Genomic DNA, 23,362 nt, shown 5'->3' with positions numbered 1-23,362 from the left:
GTCATGAACTATTAAAGCCAGGGCCCAAAATGTTTTTTCATGTACAGTCAATGGCCTGAAGTAAAATGGCACAGAATTTTATGGCTCACAAACATAAATTCCCGGCACGGAGCGGATCATTCTGACCATTATAAAGAAACCTGAATGGACTCGAGTCAAGAAAAACACTTCTGGTTATACCTCAGACATCATTACCAGTAAACACACACACACACTTTCAGACTCTCCCAAAAGAGACAGACACTATTTAACTCACACAGTACATCTTAAACCAATCCCTTTGGCTTCAGTTTTTAAAAAAACGTATATATAATTACTGTCCAAAATTGTCCTAGGGTGGCCCAAATATGGAGAGGTGGTGACACTTTCTAAATACAGTGAAGTATGTAAATACAGACAGACATTTAGTCTGCTTAGATGGCACATTTAAACACTGACTAAGTTACCATTGGTCTCGGGGGAATTTAAGCATCCAACCAAAGTATTAATCATCAGTAAAAGTGGACTACCGACTTTTGTTACAGAAAGTTGAAGCTGAATGGCCCAAAAGCGGTCCCATTCGTTCTTTTTTTTATATGAGACGAGGCCTGCTTGTACCCCCAAAATCCCACCACTCTGCATCATGTTCCCTCCACTGGCGAAAGTGGGCCGAGACTTGCCCAGGGATGAAAGAGTGGCAGCTTCGTGCCGGGATTTGGCAGAGGAAGTGATCGATCCCTGGCCAGCATTGCAGGGATGGTACCGGTGGTCGTGGCAGAGTCGTGACCACATCACATGAGAGCACGTTAGCCCACTCCCAAACGCTCCTGAGTCCAGAGGCGTCCGCCAGCTTTCTGCAAAGGACACCTGGTATATTTGCTTTTACTAGGCTCCAATTTCCCTTTTGGAAAAAAAAAAATCATAATAGCCACCATTATCGTCATAATGGTATTCATCAGCGATGGCATCTTACCTTCACACGGACTCTAGTTTGACAACTGAACAACAAACGTTTTCTTTCAGAAATCTGCGTAGCTCATCTAGACTTGATATTCTTGGACTGGACGTAAGTGTGTGAGAAAGTGTGTGTAAGGCCCTATAAAAACTGCTTTCATTTCTACCCAAATTCCATTTGTTTTCCTTGGTTTCAGTTTTTCCATGTGTTTACATATTTTTCAACTTAAGAAAATCTAATTTCTCAACAAAAAAAAAAAAGCCTCATTATTGGATGTTGTATGTCATATTAACGCTAGAACCACATCAGGATAAAATCTTTGTCCAGATATTTGGGGGGTTATAGTAACCCTATAAATTAAATCTACTCTTAGTTGGAGGCTGGGGATTTATTTTCTGTAAAAGTGGAGTCAAGTAAAACAGGTCCCCTGGATTCACAAACATTTTCATGATCTCCAACAGCAAGATAAGCATTGGCTATTCTCTAGTTAATATTGAACTGAAAGACGTCAAAACATCCAAATGAATTAGTCTTGTCAGTTCACATGGATCGTGATTGACAACATCCACATCGCAACGGGAAGGACCATTCGCTAATGGACACCTTCAACAGTAGCACTCGAAACAACCGTCCAGATTTTATCCGAGACGGCGCAGCTCATTCTGATGAGGTCTACATGTACGTTCCCATCCTGTGTGTAGATCTGGTTTGGATCTGAGCTGTCAAAAGCTTGAGCCGTAAGCCTGACGTTTCCGAAACAGTCTCTCAAACCCTTGTGATGTAAATACATCACTTAGGTGCCAGATCCTTTCCTAGTGATGGTAACCAAAAGGTTTCATGGTTTATGGTCTGACCCGCACTGTGTTAACATAGAAAACCACATGGATTTTCTCACATGACATAAAAAGGACTCCTCCACAGTGAGCTGTGTAACCCTGAGACGTCAGCAGAGACTTGCAAGCTAATGCAGCTGGGCGCCATCTAGCGTGATCCGGCTGTAAACCTGCTTTATAGGCTTCTGCTGAGATTAACCTTTTACTCCCTATTGATCGCATGACCTTGGCGCTGAAGCGTGAACCGATTAAGGACTGCAACGCCTCACGTTTTGTGATTACTTTTCTGACATCACTTGTTAGTTTTATACAGTTGACTTCTTACTTAGCTTCTGTGAGTTCATAGTTTAGGTACACATTTACCCACTTTTTCAGTAAATCACACCGCAGAAGCTTTTTTAGTAAGGGGAATGTACACATTTTGCATATTTTCATTTGACCCCAAGGCGTTTTTGTAGGTAGTTGGAATCAAAGAAATGAAGAGGCGCCATTGTGATGGAGGGGAGGGTCTCCAAACCCTGGTCTCCGGCCGGGGGCTTCACATGGAGTTACGAGGGGACCACATCTCTGTTGTCCTGCTTCCAATCTTGTGTTGTTGCTCTTCAGGAGTTTGACTGTGTATCACCACATTCACGACAATTTGACCAAAACTCAATGTCAACTCATTCACTACCGGCTCCATGCTGTATTTCACATCAACGGAAAAAACAGGGTTTTTTGTTAGTATGAAAAAACATTAAAGTTAATCAGAGTCGTACTGCACAATAACATGGTCTGGAATCACCCGTTTTGCTAGTGACGATCCCCACTGGGACCCCTGCATGCTCCCACGATGGTCAAATAAACCAGGGACAATATGCAGAGCCAAAGGTTTTTCAGGCATATTCCGTTAAGGGAAGAGGCTGAACAGTCATTCCAAGTTTACACAATGTGATTATCAGCTTTATTGACGGACTTGTCAAACAGCCTGGGGAATATGATCAATAAGCCTCAACAATCAAAAACATTATGCTGTCCGTTATTGTCCAGCCATATCTATCTGTATGGAATGTGCATTGAAGAAAACCCCCACGGTCTCAACTCCCCACTTTGTGAGCTTTTTAATCCACTACGCTCTGCCAGACAGAACTATAAACGGTGGACAGAGAGGGCAGGGTTTTTTCTCTCAGGGTCAGGATGGCACTTGGAAATTCCACTTCAGAAACCAGTGGCCAGGCACTAGAAGCACTTTTGGAACAACAGATGAAAAGCTCTTCGGTGAGTCAGTGTGAAGCACTTCTACCACCACAGAACAACACGCGAGGAAGCCAACAGGGCCGAACACGGCACAAATGATACCTTCAACATTTCTAAATAACTAAATGAGGTTAATGTGAATATAAAGCAAATCATTGCATGACCAGTGACAAAAATACCATTAACAATCCACATGTCGATAAGGGATGAAGTAAAAATCTGTTGCTCAGTCCGAGTTAAGTGGATTGCTCCCTCCGTCCTTAATGTGGCAGTTACTGGTCAGGTCACGTACGGCAGGCCGGACAATGGGAGCATTTCCACGGCGTGTAAACCTTGTTTCTAATGAACGTATAAACAAGACAGTCCTAAAAACTAATGACTTGGTGTTTTCTTTTGACGATATTCCAGGGAGATAAAATATACTTATATATATATATATATATATATCTTCTCCCAAAGTGTTCCACTATTAACGGAACAGGTCGGAAAATATGGTAATATGTACATTCCTGTACTCCCAAATTTCCTCTTTTAATACTCTCTGAGGTATGGTTGGGGAGGACACATGCTGCCCCCACCACGAGACAGTGGGTGGGGGGGGGGTTGTGGATTTTCTCTGGAATGTACAGTAACTGTGGAAGTGCTACTGTGGTTGGATTGTTTCTTCAGTTGATACGTCAAATGTGAAAGCTGAAAGGAAAGTACGGGACCATACGACTACTACCGTACTTTGCTTTCCACTAACAAATACGTACGGGAAAGTCTGTAGCTCTGCTATTTGAATAAAATAGCCCCCCCCCCCCACCCCACCCACTGTCTCAAATGAGTTGTCAGAAATGGTGTGAATGTACTTTTTTGTGCTTCAGTAATAACAGCAACAGACACTGTGCCAAAATGGCTCCTCACCGCCCAGGTCTTGTTCAGCCTGAAGATCGGAGCACTCTGCAGGGCCGAGACCACTGACATCATGGAGTGCAGATTATTCAGCTCCAACAGTTTCTGAAAATTGAAGGGACGGCACATTAAAACACACAACTCCCTCAGCCGTAATGATCTTTAAAAACATTGATAATATATCAGTAATGAAGGTCGACACCGACCACAGCAACCACTTATCAAGTAACAAGCGGCCTTGGCCAGAATAATGTGGAGATAGAAATTACACTTGCAAGCATGTGATTGTTGAAACGATGAATGATGACTACAGTATTTAAACTCAAGTACAATGTAAAAGGATGCTAAATAAATTACCACTGTAGTGCATACATGTTATAAACGGCACTGTTCAATCTTTATTGCATCAACTTGGATAACTTATTGGAAAATGTGGATTTATGTCCATTTTGCCAAGCCATAGTTTAGGCAAGTGTTTCACAATCCTGGTCCTCACACACCTGTTTCAAATTAAAGACCTGATGATAGGTTGATTACATCAATCAAGTGTGTATGTGGTAGGGCAACATTTAAAAAAGGTGTGAGAGCTTGGGCAAAAACATGTACTCCTTTGGGTCCCCAGGACCAGGATAGGGGAACACTGGTTTAAGCTATTGCATTCTTTAAAGCAGAGGTCAGGATTAAATTCATGATTATGAATAAATTCGGTAAGAATGGGAATTGGGACAATGCCGTACACAGCAGTACTATGACAACATTTAACTTCTGGGGGGGCAAAACCATGCTGCTGAACATTACCTACAATTTCCATTATGCTGAGAAGACTGACACAATTAGTTATTATTATAGAGGAAACCAATTATAATCCTTTGCTTCTTCACAGATTCCATAATGTGTGTTTTGAAAGACAGATTATCATCTAACCAAATATGCCACACACACACACACACACACACACACACACACACACACACACACACACACACACACACACACACACACACACACACACACACACACACACACACACACACACACACACACACACACACACACACACACACACACACACACACACACACACACACACACACACACACACACACACACACACACACACACACACACACACACACACACACACACACACGACCCAAAATGTAACCCTAATGTGTGGAGTTGGACTAACAGACACTGAGAGGTGGGGTTTCTTTTGTACAAATTGCAAACTTGCAATTTACCTCATATTTATGGTAAGAAAACCAAGCCCCCTGAGGTTTCTACAAACAAGGGAATTGTCAATAAATACAGTATAAGAACACAACATATACAGGTCACCAAGACTGGAGACTGAAGAGCAGCTGCTGTTAAATTACAAAAAACTGCCCCATTTGGCCCCCCACCACTGGTAGAAACAGCATGATGAGCTCTCGCAGGGACAATGAAGAGACGGTATGAACTAACTCACATTGTTCATGTAATCATTCTTTGCTGGACAATTGTTTGCTTGAAAACCTGGCTTCCACAGTGGCCCTCCAGGACTAGTAGTTAAAAACACCACATAGTGAGCAGAAAAATGCCATTCTGGTTTTTCATTGGGGTTAAGCAATAGTAATGAATTCAGAAAGTTAAATTGCCAAGCCCATTCCAATTTATGACACGGACATAAGTGAACTGAATCAACCCCAAAGTGAAAATATTTTATTGGGTACCAAATGTACAATTTCATTCAAGCCTTCTGGTTTTGAAATCTGAGAATAACATTCCAGCTGATTTACTAACATGGGCTCGGAAGACAACATAAGAAACATGTCACGTTATTCCACTGAACGATTATTCAGAAAAATAAAACCTAAGTATTTTGTGAATTATGAGTCGTGGAAAACACTTAACGAAAAACTAATTGCACCATTCAAAAAATATTCTGAAAGTCTTGCCCATTTTCATCTCCAAAACCTAACACCATCTTTCACTAATATGTTTTTTCTCAAAAACTGGGTTTTATTTGATAACCATTATGGCCCACAGGAAATATAACCATGTGTAACACAGTGTGTGTGACCAAGTGGGGGATAACACACATGAATTAACTGAAGTGTTGGAAAGATTTACACATGACACCAATTAATGAGCAATGAAAACTTGAGGGGAAAAAAAGCCTCCACATAATTACTCTGTTGGCATAAAAACTTGAGATGTGCTGACCCATTTCAGCCTAGATCAAACAGAACCTGATTTACCTCAAAGCACCAATAGCGGCAGGTGGCTTTCTACTCAACAGAACTGGACCAAGACATTGTTTTCCGTATTGACACTAAAGTGCAGCAAAATGATGACTTTGCTATTAATTCATAATTGCAAACCTGGAAAAACTAAATGTCATAATTACGCATTTTCACAATTTTCCAGAAGTCTGTTTGAAAAACAAAACAGCTGCAACATCGCTTATACTCGTACCTAGATTTCCCAACCTGATCCTTGGAAAGGATACTGCTAGGTGTGGTTTAAGTTTGGTTTGTCGCATGGGCTTCAGCCGAGCTTCGTTGGTGTGCCAACCACAGAGACATCCCAGACAAGAACAACAGGTTTGAGTCACACATTCATTTCAATAGGTCCCTAGACAACTTGTTCAACCTATCAACGGACGCAGCCGTGTTGGGTGGTAACTACACAATTGTCGAAGGCATGGGGTTTTTATATCCAGGACCCGAAAATACTATGAGCCTCTGGACGGGTCCTCATGAGAAAAAAAATCTTTGGATGCCAATTAGGTTCCGCAAGCTGCACGACTACTGCCAAATGTCCTCCTGCTATACTATGCATTCTGCAATGGATTACAAAATGTTCCTATGCTACCTGAGCAAGGATGAAGGCTGAACTAGGGTAATGTGAGACAGCAGGGGAGCTGTGAACGAGAACACCTACATACCACTGGAGGTACAGGCCCAAGGACTTATTAAATGTCTCCGCCAGGTGAGGTTTTGAATTCCGCACTAAGAAATTCCATGCATGAAGGAACACCAGGCAATGATCTGATGTTTCCCCAATAAAACTAGGAGGATAGGAACTGGAATGGGAGGATAGGAACTGACTGACTAGCGGCTAAAATATATCTCTTACATTTACGTTCAGTTTACATGAAAAACAGGCTGTACGTTTATTTAACCAGCAAAGTCAGGTAAGAAGAAACTCATTTCCAATGACAGCCTGATTGCTATGCAATGTATCAGATTAAAATATGTACTTTATACAGCAGGACGTGAACAGAGGGTGCATGTGAAGCAACCGTTTTACAAATAAGAAATAAAATATCTGAATTCTAGGAAGACTAGGGCAAACGGAGTTTGTAATATTATCAGGGGGCTGAGAAAACTTACCTTGGCTATTTTGACAAAATGGCTTAGTATTTCTGCTCTGATCTTCAGCGTCTGGGCAGTCAAGATTTCTCTCACCAGCCAAAAGCTTACCTAGAATAGAACAAGCACATAATTAGAGAACACACATTAATACACAGCATTAAAAGAAGCACCCATCAAATTCAGCTTTCACATTATTGACTCTTGATGACAGAAATGAACTGGATGTCAATGTTTAAAAGTGTATAAATTCCACTGGGCAAAAATACACAACTATCCACATTAGCAATCAACTGTGCTGGCAAAGCCAAATCAAATTGTATCCCATATGACTACCTTAACTAAAATGTCTGAGTCGTTTTCCCCCAAAAACAGCTAGACATCATGCAAACGTCTCTCCAACTAATTTAACAAATCCCAGCACTGGATGTGACATTGCTGTAAAAGTGCTACTTTACACAAATCGTGTGTGTGTGTGTGTGTGTGTGTGTGTGTGTGTGTGTGTGTGTGTGTGTGTGTGTGTGTGTGTTTACAAACTCAATTATACTATGGTCAGACGAAAAAGGTGAACATTCTCAAATTATGTACAACATGGTAACCGGCAAAAATCAATTTAATTTCAATGACTGTAATTGTGCAGAAAACACGCTGCCCTTCATGAGTGCTTAACTTGGCAGAACCCACTAGACATCAAATGAGTTCAACATTGGCATTTGCAGTGGTTTTGTATGTGCTGTAGATGACGGATATCTGGAAAACACAGCAACTTAATTCAGCCACGTGAACAAGAGCGAACAGGAGATACGCACAATGAACCCAAAACCGCTCTGAACAAACACTTACCCTTTTCACCTACAGACCTCAACATTTTGAAATTATATCCGACCATTATATTCCATTCTAAACCTGATTACTTTACCATGCTCGGCCTTTTAGTTTAAACGAAGGAAAAAATATATATACACACACACACTTGTTCATGCAGCTCAACTGGCGGCTATCATCGTGACGGAGCTGCTAGCAGCTTCTGCGTGGGTAGTTCATCTGTACTGTAGCAGGTTTAGGTTTTTGACAGGAGGATAAAGCACAGTAACCCTCTGATTCTGGCCAATGTCAACACCAACAGCTCAAAAAGAAACAGCCACGAGTAAACCAGAGCTCCTGCAATAAGTACCATTAACCCAAATCCTGGGACTTCCACGCGCCAGTTTAGGAAGCCTACCTAGACAGAATGTACAGTCTGCCTCCATGATGAACGACCGTCCTGAAACGCTTTCTGCTTGGTTCTCCAATGGCCTGTTGAAGAACCAATGCCCTTCACAGAGATTAGGCCAGGAGGGTGCTGGCTACAGCTCCTAACTCCCGCCCAATATGACCTTGAGTACTCTACACACGCTCCCTTATTCCAGGCAGTCAAGTCAACCGCAGAACAAGCTGCGCTGGAAACCAGAAACTAATGTGTGATCCGCAACAGTGAATTAGACACAGGGAGCTTGGTTACACGCCCGGGTTACACGCCCGGGTTACACGCCCGGGTCACACGCCCGGGTCACACGCCCGGGTCACCAGTTGCACATGCAGGTACCCTCAACTATTATCCCAATTGTAACATAGACCATACATACATGTTCTGTCCTCTATTGGCCTTAATTGCACATTTAGAACTGACATTTGTACTGCATTGTACATCTATACATTGCACTTGTAACATACATATACTTAATACTTGTACATTTCTTGCCCTCCATTTGCACTTCTGGTTAGATGTAACAGCATTTTGTTGTACGGTACTTGTTCTATGACAATAAAGCTGAAACTAATCTAAACTTCATAACTAGCTGGTAGCAAAAGAGTAACACACTAAACTTTAGGCACATCTGACAGGATGTTTGAGCCTTCAAAACAGCTTTAACGATAGTCAGTAAGATGGAGGCAGAATGCTGGGACAAAGCACAACGGAGTTAAAAGACATTATATTAGACAATCCACACATTCCAGCCAGGTAAACTGCTCATAAGCCAACAAGGCACATTGATTCAAAAAATTACTTTGAAGAGGAGCCAGAAACGTGGGCACCGGACAGAATTTAAGCCCTCGCTAAGCCCTTAAGCACCATGGCTCCCAGGGAACAGTAAATAGGGAACGAGCTATGATTCAGAGTGGCGAAGGAGTGGCGCAGAAGAGAGTCTGAGATGGGGAAACAGATGCAACAGGGAGAGTATCCCCTTACAGCATAAATGTTTTTTTCCATGAATAAGAATGCTGTGGCGGGCTACTGCAGCACTCAACCTCCCAGGGAACACTCAAAAGTGCTGCAGTTCAGCAGTGTGTGAGTGTGTGGGAAAGGGGCGGAGACAAAGGCATTGTGGGATAGGGAGAGAGACCAAACCAGACCGAAAGACAAAGAAAGAAATGTGTCCATTTTCGTGATCGGTGCCTGTAATCATCAACAACCATTAAACAGTGAATGGAAAGCATTCATTACATTGATCCTTCATCCAAATATTACACCCTACTGGAAAATTCACAGGTTTAGGGAAAGCACTGTCACCTGAGTTCTCATCACCACTCAAAGCCACTCGCTTTCTAGATTTGTCATCCCGGAACACAGGCTGCATCCCCCTGACTTTAAGATATATTAAAGCCAGAGCGACTCTCCTCTGTAAAAAAAAACAAAAAAAACAACAACTCTGGTCTTTCCTTTCCAAAACACTAAAGTGTGCCATCTCAAACCAACTCAATCTCAGGCGCAGCATCCATCCGGTCAGCAAAGACATCTGAACTCCAAACAGGCAATTCCATTTGTGCCCATGAAGCCCAGGACTGATTTACAAAATCCCATTGCTCAGTCAACCATTACAAGTAACAGGTTCCATCAGCTAGTGTACTCATACTTCTGCATGCCAACCCATGCAAGTCTTTCCGTCATTCCCATGGGACTTTCACAGACACAGCCAGTTGGGTGCCAGGTCATTTCTAAATGCTTTCAATGAATCTTGTTACTGTAAGTTGATTTGATGGGCAGTCCAGTCATGATCTCCTGTCACGACAGATGCTTCTCTCAGGCGTGGAGCACTTTATGACAGCAACTCGATAAAAGAATCCCATCCATAGCACCTTTAAGTCCAGGGACCCATCCATAGCACCTTTAGGGCCAGGGACCCATCCGTAGGACCTTTGAGGCCAGGGTCGACACGTCATGAGGGGCCATGACACGGCAGCAGGAATACGAAGACTATTAGGACCTTCCTGAGGACCTCTCCTAAGGCAGTGAACACAAGGGGCCCTTCCAAAAGTACCAAACCCTTACGTGTGAAGCCATCTTTCCAGAGTCAGGGAGCCAGCTAGTCATGTTTAGCTTAATGGTGTCATAAAACAGACCCAATAACCAGTTAAGAGACAGGTCATTCATTTCTAAATATGGACCTTTATATAAGTTAACGCAGCTCTCTTCCATTTTGGCAATCAAAAGGGAGGGGGGGGGGGGGTGTTGAGGGATTCATTTCAAAGTGCACCCGATATGTTTCCAGTTATAACTTGGCTGAAATATAAACAAATGCTTCCATTTTGAATAGATCATAAACTAAATTGCAGAATATCAGCGATCCAAGTATATGCTTTTAAATTGTACTTAGCAAAATGAGGACTGGGAAAAGGAGCATGACTACTAAAACAATGACATTTGCATTCATGCAACTTAGGACAAAGGAATAGAGTGGAACGTTTGAGACTAAACAGGCCCATTTCAGCAATGACATTACGGGCAATAATTATTTCAGCATTATTGCAATTACATTTCTTGGGACAGTAAATGAACAATGAATGCACCCACACACACACCCCCACCCCCACCCCCACCCCCACCCCCACCCCCACACCCACACCCACACCCACACCCACACCCACACCCACACCCACACCCACACACACACGTGAGGTCCGGAACAGTCTCCATGAGCAGTCAGGTTTGTGAGGTCCGGAGCCGTCTCCATGAGCAGTCAGGTTTGTGAGGCCAGTCAATGGAAAATCATCCGAGAAGCTGGATGAGGCTGTTCAAGGGCCAGGCCCTTGTGGGTCAGCAGTCACTGAAGAACGCCATCGTCAGTGTTACTCAGAGTGCACTGACCACTAATAAAGATGTTTTAGATTTTGACCAAGGTTTCAACTCAATTCATTACTATTCAAGTCAGTATTTGAAGTCAAATCAGTCCCCTTGATTTACTTACACACCATCTGAATGCCAAGAGACAGATTGAGAAAAATGGGTGAGCGGGAACGGGGACGACGAAGGATGAAAGACTGGCGAAAACAAGCGGGCAAACAGCCTGTAAGATGGCCTAATGATATTTCCACACTGTGGATTCAGTCACGCAGATACAGCGTGCTAGGTTGACAGTTTAGCAGCATAACCATCACCAGTTGGTACTCATCGAGACCACAGGACAGAGGATACGAGCTACACCCACAAGATCAAGTGTGCCAACGACAGAGAAACTGAAGTGGGAGCCAGCATTAACACGCCAAGCAATTTGTGAAAACCTTTGATCCCGGGCCATTGTGTGACTTTGAAAGGACCTTTTTAAAAAGGACCACCCTGAGAAGAGGTCCTCTGCCATTTTTGGTGTGTCGTATCTTGAGTAGTTTTGGGCAAATTAATGTGTCGCCTTCGAGCAACATTTGGACAATGAAAAGGCATTCGATCTAATTTCAATACAATTGAATTTCCGTTGCTCAGGCACAGATGGTTTGAATTTTGCCCTGTGAAGTGAATACAATAGTAGATCACAAAACCCGAACCAATGAGCTGTCACAAGGACTAAAGCGCTATTATAAGTTGTTCCTACCAGCAATAATGTGGGTAGATAAAATCCAGTCTGGATTAACTGATAACAATGATTACACACCTATACCATGTGTATTGGGGAGTGTTAACGCACCACAGAGCAAACGGGGTGAACCGCCTTGCAGAAAAGCAGGCTTTTAGTCTAGCTTCCAAACTGGCAATATTTCCCCATGAAAATGGGACTGTTGATCAAGCTTTTATGAAGACCATAAGTCGACAAACTTCTTTTAAAAAAAAAAAAAAAAAGTGGTTGCCATTGGAATCAAATTACAGCAATCGGAGAAACCGAACAAAACGAAAAAGTGATCCAACTACCAGATTAGTATGGCAAAAGGTTTTCAGTTTCGCTGACAGCATCCGAATCATGAAAGCAACCTTTGGCAAAACCAGGAAATTAAACACATTTAACTCAACTTGGGATAATGCAAACAAATTATTTTAGCAGGACTAATCTTACTAAAGCTTCCTGGGTATGTTGTGAATGCAGGCGAGAACACTATTCAACATAGTTGGGTGTCTTTGAGCTTTTGGAGAGCTCACCTGGTTGAACCTCCGTGTGAACGCCACCACATTTGGTGCCAGACTGTGCTTCTCCTTCCTGTTCCATCCACAGCTTGCCAGCTCCTGCAACACAGCAAAACACACAATAAATACACAGTCACGGAGTCTGCTCTGACTCAGCAGTGACCCATGGCGGAACGAAAGACGAGGCACAGTCATTTCACTGTGTATAGTGATCCACCAAGAATGGAGAAGCCAGGATTCAACACATAACGGTCCTAGTAACTGTTGTTTTCTATAATCCCCTTTCCCCCTTCAAATACATTATCTTGTTTTTAATTCCTGTTTCTCACCAATTGCTTAATCCGCAAGTATCATTTTCATTTGGTGGGCAGTAAGATGAGGGTAATTCAAAAGCATGTTATTTTTATTCCCTCCTCGCCAGAATAAAGAACCCTAAAACTGGCACAAATGAATTAATATCTGTCACACTGCATTAATGGCAGCATCAAAAAGGGACCAGGGATATAATCAAATCTTCCCAGCTCAACCCAAATCAATTGTTCCACCTCAATCCACACGGTCCCCTCCTCCACCATTTTAACAGTTTTTCCAATATCACACAGAGGTTAGTCTGCAGGGAGACGATCAGCCAAAAGATGCTCTGTTGGAAAAATAAAGGTTCTAGCAATGGCCTCTAAGGCTCTGTAGAGGAAGGACGGCAAACAGGAGTCGATTCCACACCGTTTTTCTCCCTCATTTGCTTGGAACTACGGAGTCCTTTGACCAAAAGAATCCGCTTTAGTCACCACATTCCAGACACACAAGGTGAGAGTGTGGGAGACAACATATTTAAACAGGGAAAGAAACCTAGTTGGCACAGATGACATTTACAGCATACTGAGCATGAGATGAAGGTATACAACTGGAAACCGAATTTACTATGTACAGGTATAAACCAAAGAAATATGATATCCTAGATTACAGTTCCATCTACACTAGACTGTTTATTCACCTCACTCAATGCAAGGAGATCCTCAGAGCTCCGGAAATAGCATTGTGCAGCTATTTAATTAGTAGCTAACAGTAGGAGGCGGCTTAACAAGGCTAACAGTCTTATTAGTCTCTGTCCGGCTGCTGAAAGTAACTGCTCAAGTGGAGGATTTTTTTTGGTCACGATCAACATGTACTTCCACCCGCCTGACTGGGGAGAAATTTGCAACAGTGGGTGACTGGGGACTCAGGGGGTCATCAACGACCTGCATGTTCTCTAGTCCTCGAGTCACATACAGGCATCAAGGGAGGGGAGGTGGCAGCCAATCATCACTGGTGTGTGTAAACCTCTTCGCTGGCCAGACGCTGACCAAGACTGGGCGCTGCCAGATGAGATGAGGATAGACTATGAGTAGAACCGGGTCAGGAGATCCTGGGAGTGTGTTAATGCTTTCAGCAGACCAAGGCTGAGCTTGAGCCAGTGCACGGTCTCATAGCACAGTCACACAAGGTGGAGGGAGACGACGGTGCCCAGACAAACCAACAGCTAAACTAAGGGGCAGAGGTGACGGGCATTTCCTGAAGTCAACCATCACCTCCACCATTTTGTCTGCGTTTCATTCCAGGTCGTTTTGCCTGCGCCAGGCTACCGTCCGGAATCAGCGCGAACAGTGGCTAGACCAACCAGAGTGATGTCATCTTCAAACGTCAACTGCTTGACAGATACATCGTTAGAGGTACAGAGTAAGTAGGGGAGCGATGAGAGCAACCATTAAGACGAGCCAACCGTTAATTAACACGTAACAATAGCGTGTCTTGGGGCACTTCCAGGTTTGGGCTGGCAATCGCTCATAAACAGCAGTTGGAGCTCACACAGCTAATTATAGAAAGCTGGAGGGATCATCAAGGTTATGTTCTTAAGGATATTCCCACATCGTGTTGGTTTTAACTGGTCGGTTTCAGGCTGCAATGTGGAAACAGCAGGCTTCCCTGTGGGATATTCAGACGCACAAGGTCTTAACTGGCCACCTGTTAGCAATATCCACAAAGACTTGGCTAATGTTTTCCACTGCAGGTTCTGTGGGGCCTCCCTGACTACATGTACACGGCACTCCAGACAGTATCCAGGTACAGGAACAATTGATGAACCAGCCATTTTTATTTCCTTTTGGGAACCGTAATGACAGTTTTTAATGAAGATAAAGGGCAAGCCGTGACCAGGCTTTAAATGTGACAAAACAAAATGGATTAAAACTATTTTATGAGAAGGGGAGCCTGCAACGCAACCACAGAGACCTGTGGGCAGAGCAATCTTTGTGCTTACAAGACGATTTCGGTCTGCACTGTTGCCATGAATTCACACTAAGAATCTCAAGCGTGGTCGCAAATTAGATTAGGGGTTTTCAAGGGTAAAGCTGTACACCCCTGAACGTCTCACCTCAAGACATCTCAGTGGGCCGCGCAAACCCCCCCCAAACACTATAGTTTCCCCAAATTGAGGAATGAAAGCCACAAAGGGTACAAAGTGGCCAGGAGAGAACAAAACTACTCCTACATGACATTTCGTGCATCTTTGAAGTACAGAGCATTCCAACAGTAAAGAAAAAGTATGAACAAGACTGCGCAACCTACCATCATTGTCCAAAATGTTATGGCGTGGTACCGGCTTGCACACCTTTTTTGCTTTCCCACTGGCCAAAAGTTGGGACAGTACCTGGTACCAGATACTTTTTAATACCTGCTTTTGTCGAGGTTCCAACCTAGCTGAGGCGATAGCAAAAGGTGACGTGAAAACACGGAAGACTTCTGATTGGACAAGATTGACTCAAAGCGTGTTAGCCGTCCAGAGTCAGAGAATAGTTGAGACGAGACCGGCGCCTCTTTGCGAGTCTGTCCCAGGAGTTCTTGCATTTAAATGGGTTAATTTCAGTGCCAGTGCATAGGACCAGACTCGTAATTTAAGCGATCGTATTTTCCCAAAACTCCTCTTGGTTTGGACCTACGCACTGACGTTGAAATACTCGTTATCCCCTTGAGACCCACAAGACGCGCTATTTTTGGAACCTTCTAAAAGACATCGTCTTTTTCCTACTCTGGGTTTTTCTGTAGGCTAACTGGCATACATTGCACTGGTCAAAGTAGTAATGTCAAGCCAAACAGAAGCAGCCTACCAAGCTTTCTAACTATTTTTGCGTTCTGCAATGTATTAAGACCAAAGTTACTGCTCACGCGTGCTTCCTCGCTTCTACCGGTATAAACGCTTGCCTTGTGGTATTATAGCCGGCTTTTAATCGAGATGGAGGGGTTATGTAGGTTGTTTTAAATGTATTGGCATTGAAATCTGACGTGCATACGCTTAAATCCAACAGAACATTGCTGTATAACAATAATTAGATTCTACCTTTTAACTGTTTTTCAAACAGGGTCTGTGACCATGTTATCCAGATTTAGTTTACTTTTAATTTACCACGTTCAAAGCTCGTCAATTTAAAAGAAAATTGATGTAGTTAATTCAAGAGATTTATCGGTTCACTGCAAATGCTGGCTTTTCGCCGGTATTAGGTGTAGGACATCGCCATTGTTGTTCCCGTGTGTGTCGCGTTTGAGGTGGAGTCATAGCAGTTCTCCTGTGATATCACTATGGGCGGGTACAGGGTACCACCTGCAGTGGAAAACCAACCAATGCGAGCCATGTAGAGCCGAGTCGAGCCGGTACTATGCAGTGGAAAAGCGCCATAAGAAAATAAAAATACATTGCAGTACAGACGGGGAAGGTCCCTCCGATTAAAGCATAGGTTAAACTTTATTACATTCCCCAGGGGACTTAATGAGCTTCAGTCTCAAATTGCCAATGCCATGACAGCATCCATTTCACAGATGTTCCAGGCCTCGCTGCCTCGTGAACATGGTCAAAGCCGTCGAAAGCAGTTCCAGAAGGGTGATGCCTTGACAGGCTGGTAACGTATTCACGTTAGATGATAGATGGGCTGCATTTAAGATATAGACATCTTGAAATAATTTTAGCTCATCCATAAAAAAATAAAAATGAAACCTGATTACGGCACGAGCAGTAGTGAGATGTTTGGGGGGGGGGGGGGTGAAAACCCTAGGTGATGTAAACCGTTCTCCAACATTACATCTGTATTAAATAACGGCGTGTCATAGGAGGTCACTGAAGTCAGTGAAAAGGGACCTCTAAAGTGTGTCCACTACAACAGTGACTAGCGCATCAGAATGCATATCTGAAGATTTACTAAATGTGTGGTATTTCAATTTAGTAAAAAAAAATTAAAATAATAAAACATTAAAACGTTTCTCTTTTTCCCCAACGGTCAAAAGAGAACCATCAAGTAAGAATGTATTCACATGGCACCTGTCCCATGTATCATGTTGGGGGAAAAGAACGTCAACTCTGCATCCAAGCAGTCACTAATGAACCTGTATATCTGACTGACACACACTGTACAGAATCCTAGGTGTACTTGGATCAGTGTCTGGAGCCAGTTGGGAATCGTGGAGTGATGCAGTTTCGGGCCTATTGGGTTTTACAGTGCACTGGTATAATACTGCACAGCAGAAACTGACTGTTGTTTCACTGAGTCAGGTTTTATTGTATTGGTCCAGTGTATTTACTTGTTCATTTGAGTAATGTGTAATGTCAAACAAGCGAAGACCGGTATAAAATATGTCAAAGACTGCCTTGAAATGGCTGCTAAACACAACAAATATAACGCCAAGTCGTGATTCAATTTGAAACCACTTGAGGCCATAAATCCATTGCAACGGCCAGGAAGTAGCTTGCGTACGTAAGAATTGGAATCTTTCCTTCACCACAGAGAGGTCGAGCGTGATCTAACTATTTAGATTTTACGTGAAGCAAGTCTTTCTAGTCCATGCCCAAAAAACAGGGACAGTGAAAAAAAATAAAAAATGCACTCAATATAAATCCATGAAGGACTTTTTCTTACTTATGGATACACTTACATTTAAGTAGTTTAGCAGATTCCTTTGTCCAGGTTGACTTACAGTAGTGAGCGCATACATTTTCATACTGGCTTTCTGTGGGAATTGAATCCACAACCATTGCAATCACTAGTCTCGTACCAAGTGAGTTACACAAGATACCATCTCATATCAGTATAAAAGGCTACTTCCAGCAGCTCAGCATTATTAGGTCGAACTGTCAAGCCAATAGGACGAGTGGCAAGCGTACCTCTATTTTTTATTTTTATTTAACCACTTATTTTTACAGGGAAATCAAGCTGAGACTGAGGTTTCTTTTACATTTGAGCCATGTGTACAGCAATGTAAAAAGGGTTAGGGTTAGGTGTATATAAGAGAAAAAACTAAAGATATGTTAGGAAGCACACACATTAAACAATCACAGTTCAGACTGAAAAGGTCTTGCATAAGATATTGGAACGGTCTGAGAGGATACAAAGCTTGTTGAGTATGTGGAACGGTAGTGTAAAGTAGCTCCCCCAGGGTAGTGCATCAGTGTAGGCTTTTCCTTTCCGTTTGTCCAGTAATAGCAGGCCTTGAGAGCACATCTGATAACACCAATATATGTTTTTAAACGTTAAGCACCATATTTCAGGCTCCATGGTGTCCAGATGAAGCAGAAAGGCCAATTTAACGCTTCACAATGCTTTATAAGTAAAAAAAGCAAACAAAACCTCTTAATTTAACATCTCGGTCTGTTAACTTCAGGACAATGGTCTTGATTGATAAACCTCTCCAGACTGGTTCATATTTTCCTACATTAACAATAACCGTTTTTCCTGAGGGAAATCAACGGGCTGCCAATACATCTGTCCCTAAACCTCCCGAACGTCCCCCTCCTTCATACTGTTTAAAAAAGAAAAATAATTCAAGATATGTCATCCGTGACTGATGGCTCTTCCATTTGTAAATACGACACGGGTGTTTCAGCAGTTTCTCTCTGGTCTTGTGTTTGTTTAACAATTATCCCCAAGCACCTGGCTGAGCGCCATGAGTGCTTCTTTCATCAGGACGAAACCCAGGCACACCTGTAAAGGCCTGTCTAGGTCACCCAGGTGGCATTAGAAGACCATTACACTCACTGATGATCACGAAATGGCTTCTCAGAAAGTGACGCTGAACACTCTCTCCCTTATCTGTAATTCCTTCAGCCTTCAGCATGGGCATTAATAGTGAAGGGAATGGAGCTGAGCCTGGTACTTGAATTTCTACGCCCCTGGGACATCGTGATCCCGGTACTTCATTCCATGGTGATCCCTATACACTGGCCTTCCTGAACTGGAGACTGAAGACATGCAGATTCCATTCCCCCATAAGAAAACATGACAACCAGCTGCAATGGTTAACAGAAAGAAATTAATTAAACCTTGGCATCATTGTACAGCTTAGAAGAAAGAGCCAAAGTGCATTAGCAAACTGCAGGGTTCAGGCGGTTTATTAGGTAAGAGCAAAATCATTAGAACTACATTTTACTGACGTACGACCAACATTCATCATAGTTCATGTAATCTTTTTTAGGACAAAATCTGTTTAAGCCTAACTACTCCAAAATGGATAACGAAAATCAAGGCTGTCTGGCACATAGCACAGTGTCAGAATAGACAAGCTTGTAAAGATTAGGCTTCGAGGAAAGTCGATGCTCTTTAATGTTCTGTTTTAATTTAATGTTCATTGTTAATTAGATGGCAAGACAACTGGGATTCGGAGTCTCATTAAAAGGGTGGAAAACAATCTCGAAAATTTGTCCTAACTGAGGATTTACATCATTGCCCACAAGCAACTTGGACCGGTCTAATTTGTACGGGATCTAGAGAGATCAACTGAATCTGAAATATAAATCTCTTTCCAAATGGCGCAGAAACATAAAGCTGCCAGGTTGACTGCAAAGCCTTGCCAAGCCACTATCGTTCAGTCCACTACTTTCCAAATAACTGACGTTATGAAAATAATGGTCATGGGGATGGATTCCAAGGGGAAACTGATTGTCTTCTTGACATGCAGAGGCCCACGTCGTAAGGGTGACCTCTGCCCAAAGTAAAAATAAGGATTTAGACTTTAGAGGAAAGTGTGGTAGTTTGACAAGGAGGAAAGTGGGACAGTTATTTAATCTAGACAGAGGCCCATGCCGAACATCTGCAAACCAGTGTTTTGCTCAATTACAATTGACAGCAGTCCATTCAGGAGGCCATTTCAATGAGAAAACCCATTACTAAAAAACATTTGAGATATATATAGTTTCTCCTTTTCAGTTAATAACACATGTCCTTCTCAATCATTGAATTACAAATTCATTTTACTGTACGAATTGAACACAACCCTGACAGAAACATCCCTTTTCCAGAGCGAATAAAAGAGTCTGCTGTACAGGAGCAATTAGGGACTGCTCAAGGGCACAACATATGTTTTTTCCATGACAGGACGAGATTAGAACCAGCAACCTTTTGGTTAATGGCCCAATGTTGTTGACCACTAGGCCATCTGCAACCGTTATTACCAGACAGATCGGGTGGAATTCCCTGTAATGGATAATTTCCTCCAGAACTTGCTTTATTTAAGAATGAAGTTTTAACAATAAGTCAGACATTATTGTAGTGAAAAAAAATTAACATTTCCCAGTTAGCATGCTCTCATAATATTTGTCTTTTAACATGTACCTAAATATAAACAACAGCTGTTAGAATCCCACTGGAGACATTTTCCTGGACAGCTTGAGTAAAACAAAGGCACAGGCTCCAATTAAAGGTGTGCCCTGACTTGTGAGAAGAGCACAAACCTGTACTTCTTTGAGCAGAAGAGGTGGTGGGAACAAATTATTTAAATGGATGATCTCTGTTCTTTTCAAGCATTTTGACTGTAACTAGTAACAATAGATACACAGTGTGGTTTTAGATTTAGATTTTAGAGGTTAAGATAGCCTAGAAACAGTGTACTGAAGGTCTTTCAACATACACCACACCTTTTCCTGAAACTTTGCAGAGGGGGAGCCTGCTGTGTGAGGTCAGGGTCGAAGACAAAATGGAAAATAATCATGCTTGGAAAGTGCACCGTTTCCAAACGGTCTGTTTCGCCCCAAATCCAACCATTTACTGCATTTTATCTTAATTGCCACTCATCCATTCTGATTCTCCAGGATGTCTGAACTAAGCCACTGAGCCTGTATAGAGAAAACATTGCATCATGTTTTTTCAGTTGCCCAACATCTCCAGAAAATGTCAAGTGTTGCTTATTACAAACTGCAGAAAAATGTCAACAGTATTTTCCGAGGCCTGTGTGCAAAAAAGGTCATGATGGGTTTAGTTGAACGTGACTGCCAAGCAATACAGGACGGCTAGGTTACATGATGGGTTTAGTTGAACATGACTGCCAAGCAATACAGGACGGCTAGGTTACATGATGGGTTTAGTTGAACATGACTGCCAAGCAATACAGGACGCCTAGGTTACATGATGGGTTTAGTTGAACATGACTGCCAAGCAATACAGGACGCCTAGGTTACATGATGGGTTTAGTTGAACGTGACTGCCTAGCAATACAGGACGCCTAGGTTACATGATGGGTTTAGTTGAACGTGACTGCCAAGCAATACAGGACGCCTAGGTTACATGATGGGTTTAGTTGAACATGACTGCCAAGCAATACAGGACGGCTAGGTTACATGATGGGTTTAGTTGAACGTGACTTCCTAGCAATACAGGACGGCTAGGTTACACGATGGGTTTAGTTGAACGTGACTTCCTAGCAATACAGGACGGCTAGGTTACACGATGGGTTTAGTTGAACGTGACTGCCAAGCAATACAGGACGCCTAGGTTACATGATGGGTTTAGTTGAACGTGACTGCCAAGCAATACAGGACGGCTAGGTTACATGATGGGTTTAGTTGAACGTGACTTCCTAGCAATACAGGACGGCTAGGTTACATGATGGGTTTAGTTGAACGTGACTGCCAAGCAATACAGGATGGCTAGGTTACAGCAGCATCTAGTATTATTTATTCAAGATATGAAACAGAACCCCTATAAAACGGTCTGGTCTGGCTCAGACATTTGACGTACAACAACTAAACCTGCTTCCCACACAATCGTGCATATACATTTGATGAGTGGATCTTTAATAAATCAAGGTGCACTTGGTCTTGGGAATATCCACTCCAATCACGATCAGTTTCTCTGTATATTACCTTACCTCTGGCTGGATAGCTTTGAATACCGGGGCATCCATCAACGTGATTTGGCTCTGAAATAACATGAAGAAAATTAATTAAACCTCCAAATACACAAGAGTAACATTTAAAGAGAGCATTAGGGGTCCCTGGAAGTACTCACAGCAAACTCTTCAGGAGTCACCTTCAGCACATCAAATACAACAGCATCGTAACTCTTGGAGAAGTCCAAGCCTGACCCATCCAGAGATTCCAGGCTGCTGCTTCCCTGGGTTTCCGGAGAGAACAAGAGACAGGTACATTTTGTAGAACGGGTGTGGGGACATTTGAATGAAAGACACACAGACAGGGAGAACCTCAAGAAATTCTAGTTTTTGAATGACTGAGAAAAATGCATTTCTTGCGTGTACTTCAAAGTTGGGAAAATGTTCCTTTAAATTTCAGTCAATTTAGAAAATAATTTCCAATTCCACATTTCTTAAATTTAAAAGCGTGAAAGAAAACTGAAATATCAGGACACTGATGGAATTTATGACAGCAAAACAATTGCAGAACTCACCTCATTAAGACACGAATTCGGCCCATTCTAACACGTAATCACTAGGCTAACTGAATGCCTGTTTTATATCACTAGGCTAATTGAATGCCTGTTTTATATAGCAAGCCACGCCCACGTCACTCGACTGGTCGGAGCGATCCAGTCCCACGAACCAAAAATGGTGTACCAAACGAATTGGCCACTAATTTGTTGTCTTTCAGCACACCATTCACTACTTGTCAAGCTTTGCAGGCATGTTGTAGAACACACATGGATCTCGCTAGAAGCCGGAGAATTTTTTTAGGAACTGATCCCTAAAGGGGTGCTAAATTCTGTCTTCACCACACCAAACAAATCTGACAGACATCAAATGGTTCATGTGTTTATTAGTGAAACCACATCTTCACAGCAAAAACTAAATATGCATCCTTCTGTGTCACTGAGAATTGTAGGAACTGACTCAAACAGGATATTGAGAACAGACCGTTTCCAGCAGACTACTGCAAAATGACAAAAGCCGGAAACATTTCACTTTTCATTGGGGAAAACTGAACTTCATGTGAATGCTTTGCGTGACTGCCCAATCAGAGAGCAGCATAACCTTCAACCTGCACTGGATTGGCTCTTGACGCCTAGGAATAATAAGCTGCGCACCTAATTTTATGAGGAACATTCTTGAATTTTCCATCTATTCCATAAACACATGTAGGCCCTGAATACACATACAAACATTACTAATTATAAAAAGGGCCTCACACGGCTAGTGCTTAGAATTTATCGACCTGCCTTGCCAACTGATCATCAGAAAACCTTACAAAAAACACTGGTCAGACTCCACAATGGAGGGGCACAAAACCTAACGTCTACATAGAGTTCACTGCTGAGAACCGCCCAGTGTGAATCGGTGTGTTGGCCGATGACGGCTAATCTGGATTAACCTGAGAGAAGATCTAATTGTTCTAGCCTCTGGGCGCAAACCATACGCCAGTGTGCCTATGTGCACAACCCTTTACTTTATTACCTTCCGCCAGTGGAAAACCGGTATACGACTTCTTCATGATTATTTTTAC

General features: G+C 42.6%; 1 protein-coding gene across 5 annotated transcripts in view; it reads right to left on the bottom strand.

Annotated features, from left to right (window-relative positions):
- LOC105024020 (ras-specific guanine nucleotide-releasing factor RalGPS1) overlaps positions 1-23,362 on the bottom strand; it is a 130,050-nt gene that overhangs the window by 79,402 nt on the left and 27,286 nt on the right. For 4 of the 5 annotated variants that reach the window (XM_029117012.2, XM_029117011.2, XM_029117013.2 and 1 more), the window contains 5 exons: positions 21,918-22,022; positions 21,778-21,828; positions 12,637-12,720; positions 7,275-7,364; positions 3,910-4,002 (listed from right to left, as the gene is read on the bottom strand). In XM_029117012.2, the coding sequence (XP_028972845.1) occupies positions 3,910-4,002; positions 7,275-7,364; positions 12,637-12,720; positions 21,778-21,828; positions 21,918-22,022 (423 nt within the window). Of the gene's footprint in view, positions 1-3,909; positions 4,003-7,274; positions 7,365-12,636; positions 12,721-15,222; positions 15,496-21,777; positions 21,829-21,917; positions 22,023-23,362 lie in introns of those variants that run through there. The other variant, XM_013140273.3, reaches the window with a different exon arrangement.

Source organism: Esox lucius, chromosome 23, assembly GCF_011004845.1.
Source record: "Esox lucius isolate fEsoLuc1 chromosome 23, fEsoLuc1.pri, whole genome shotgun sequence".
In the NCBI taxonomy this organism is placed as follows: Eukaryota; Metazoa; Chordata; class Actinopteri; order Esociformes; family Esocidae; genus Esox; species Esox lucius.
This window is presented reverse-complemented; position numbering and strand designations above follow the sequence as displayed.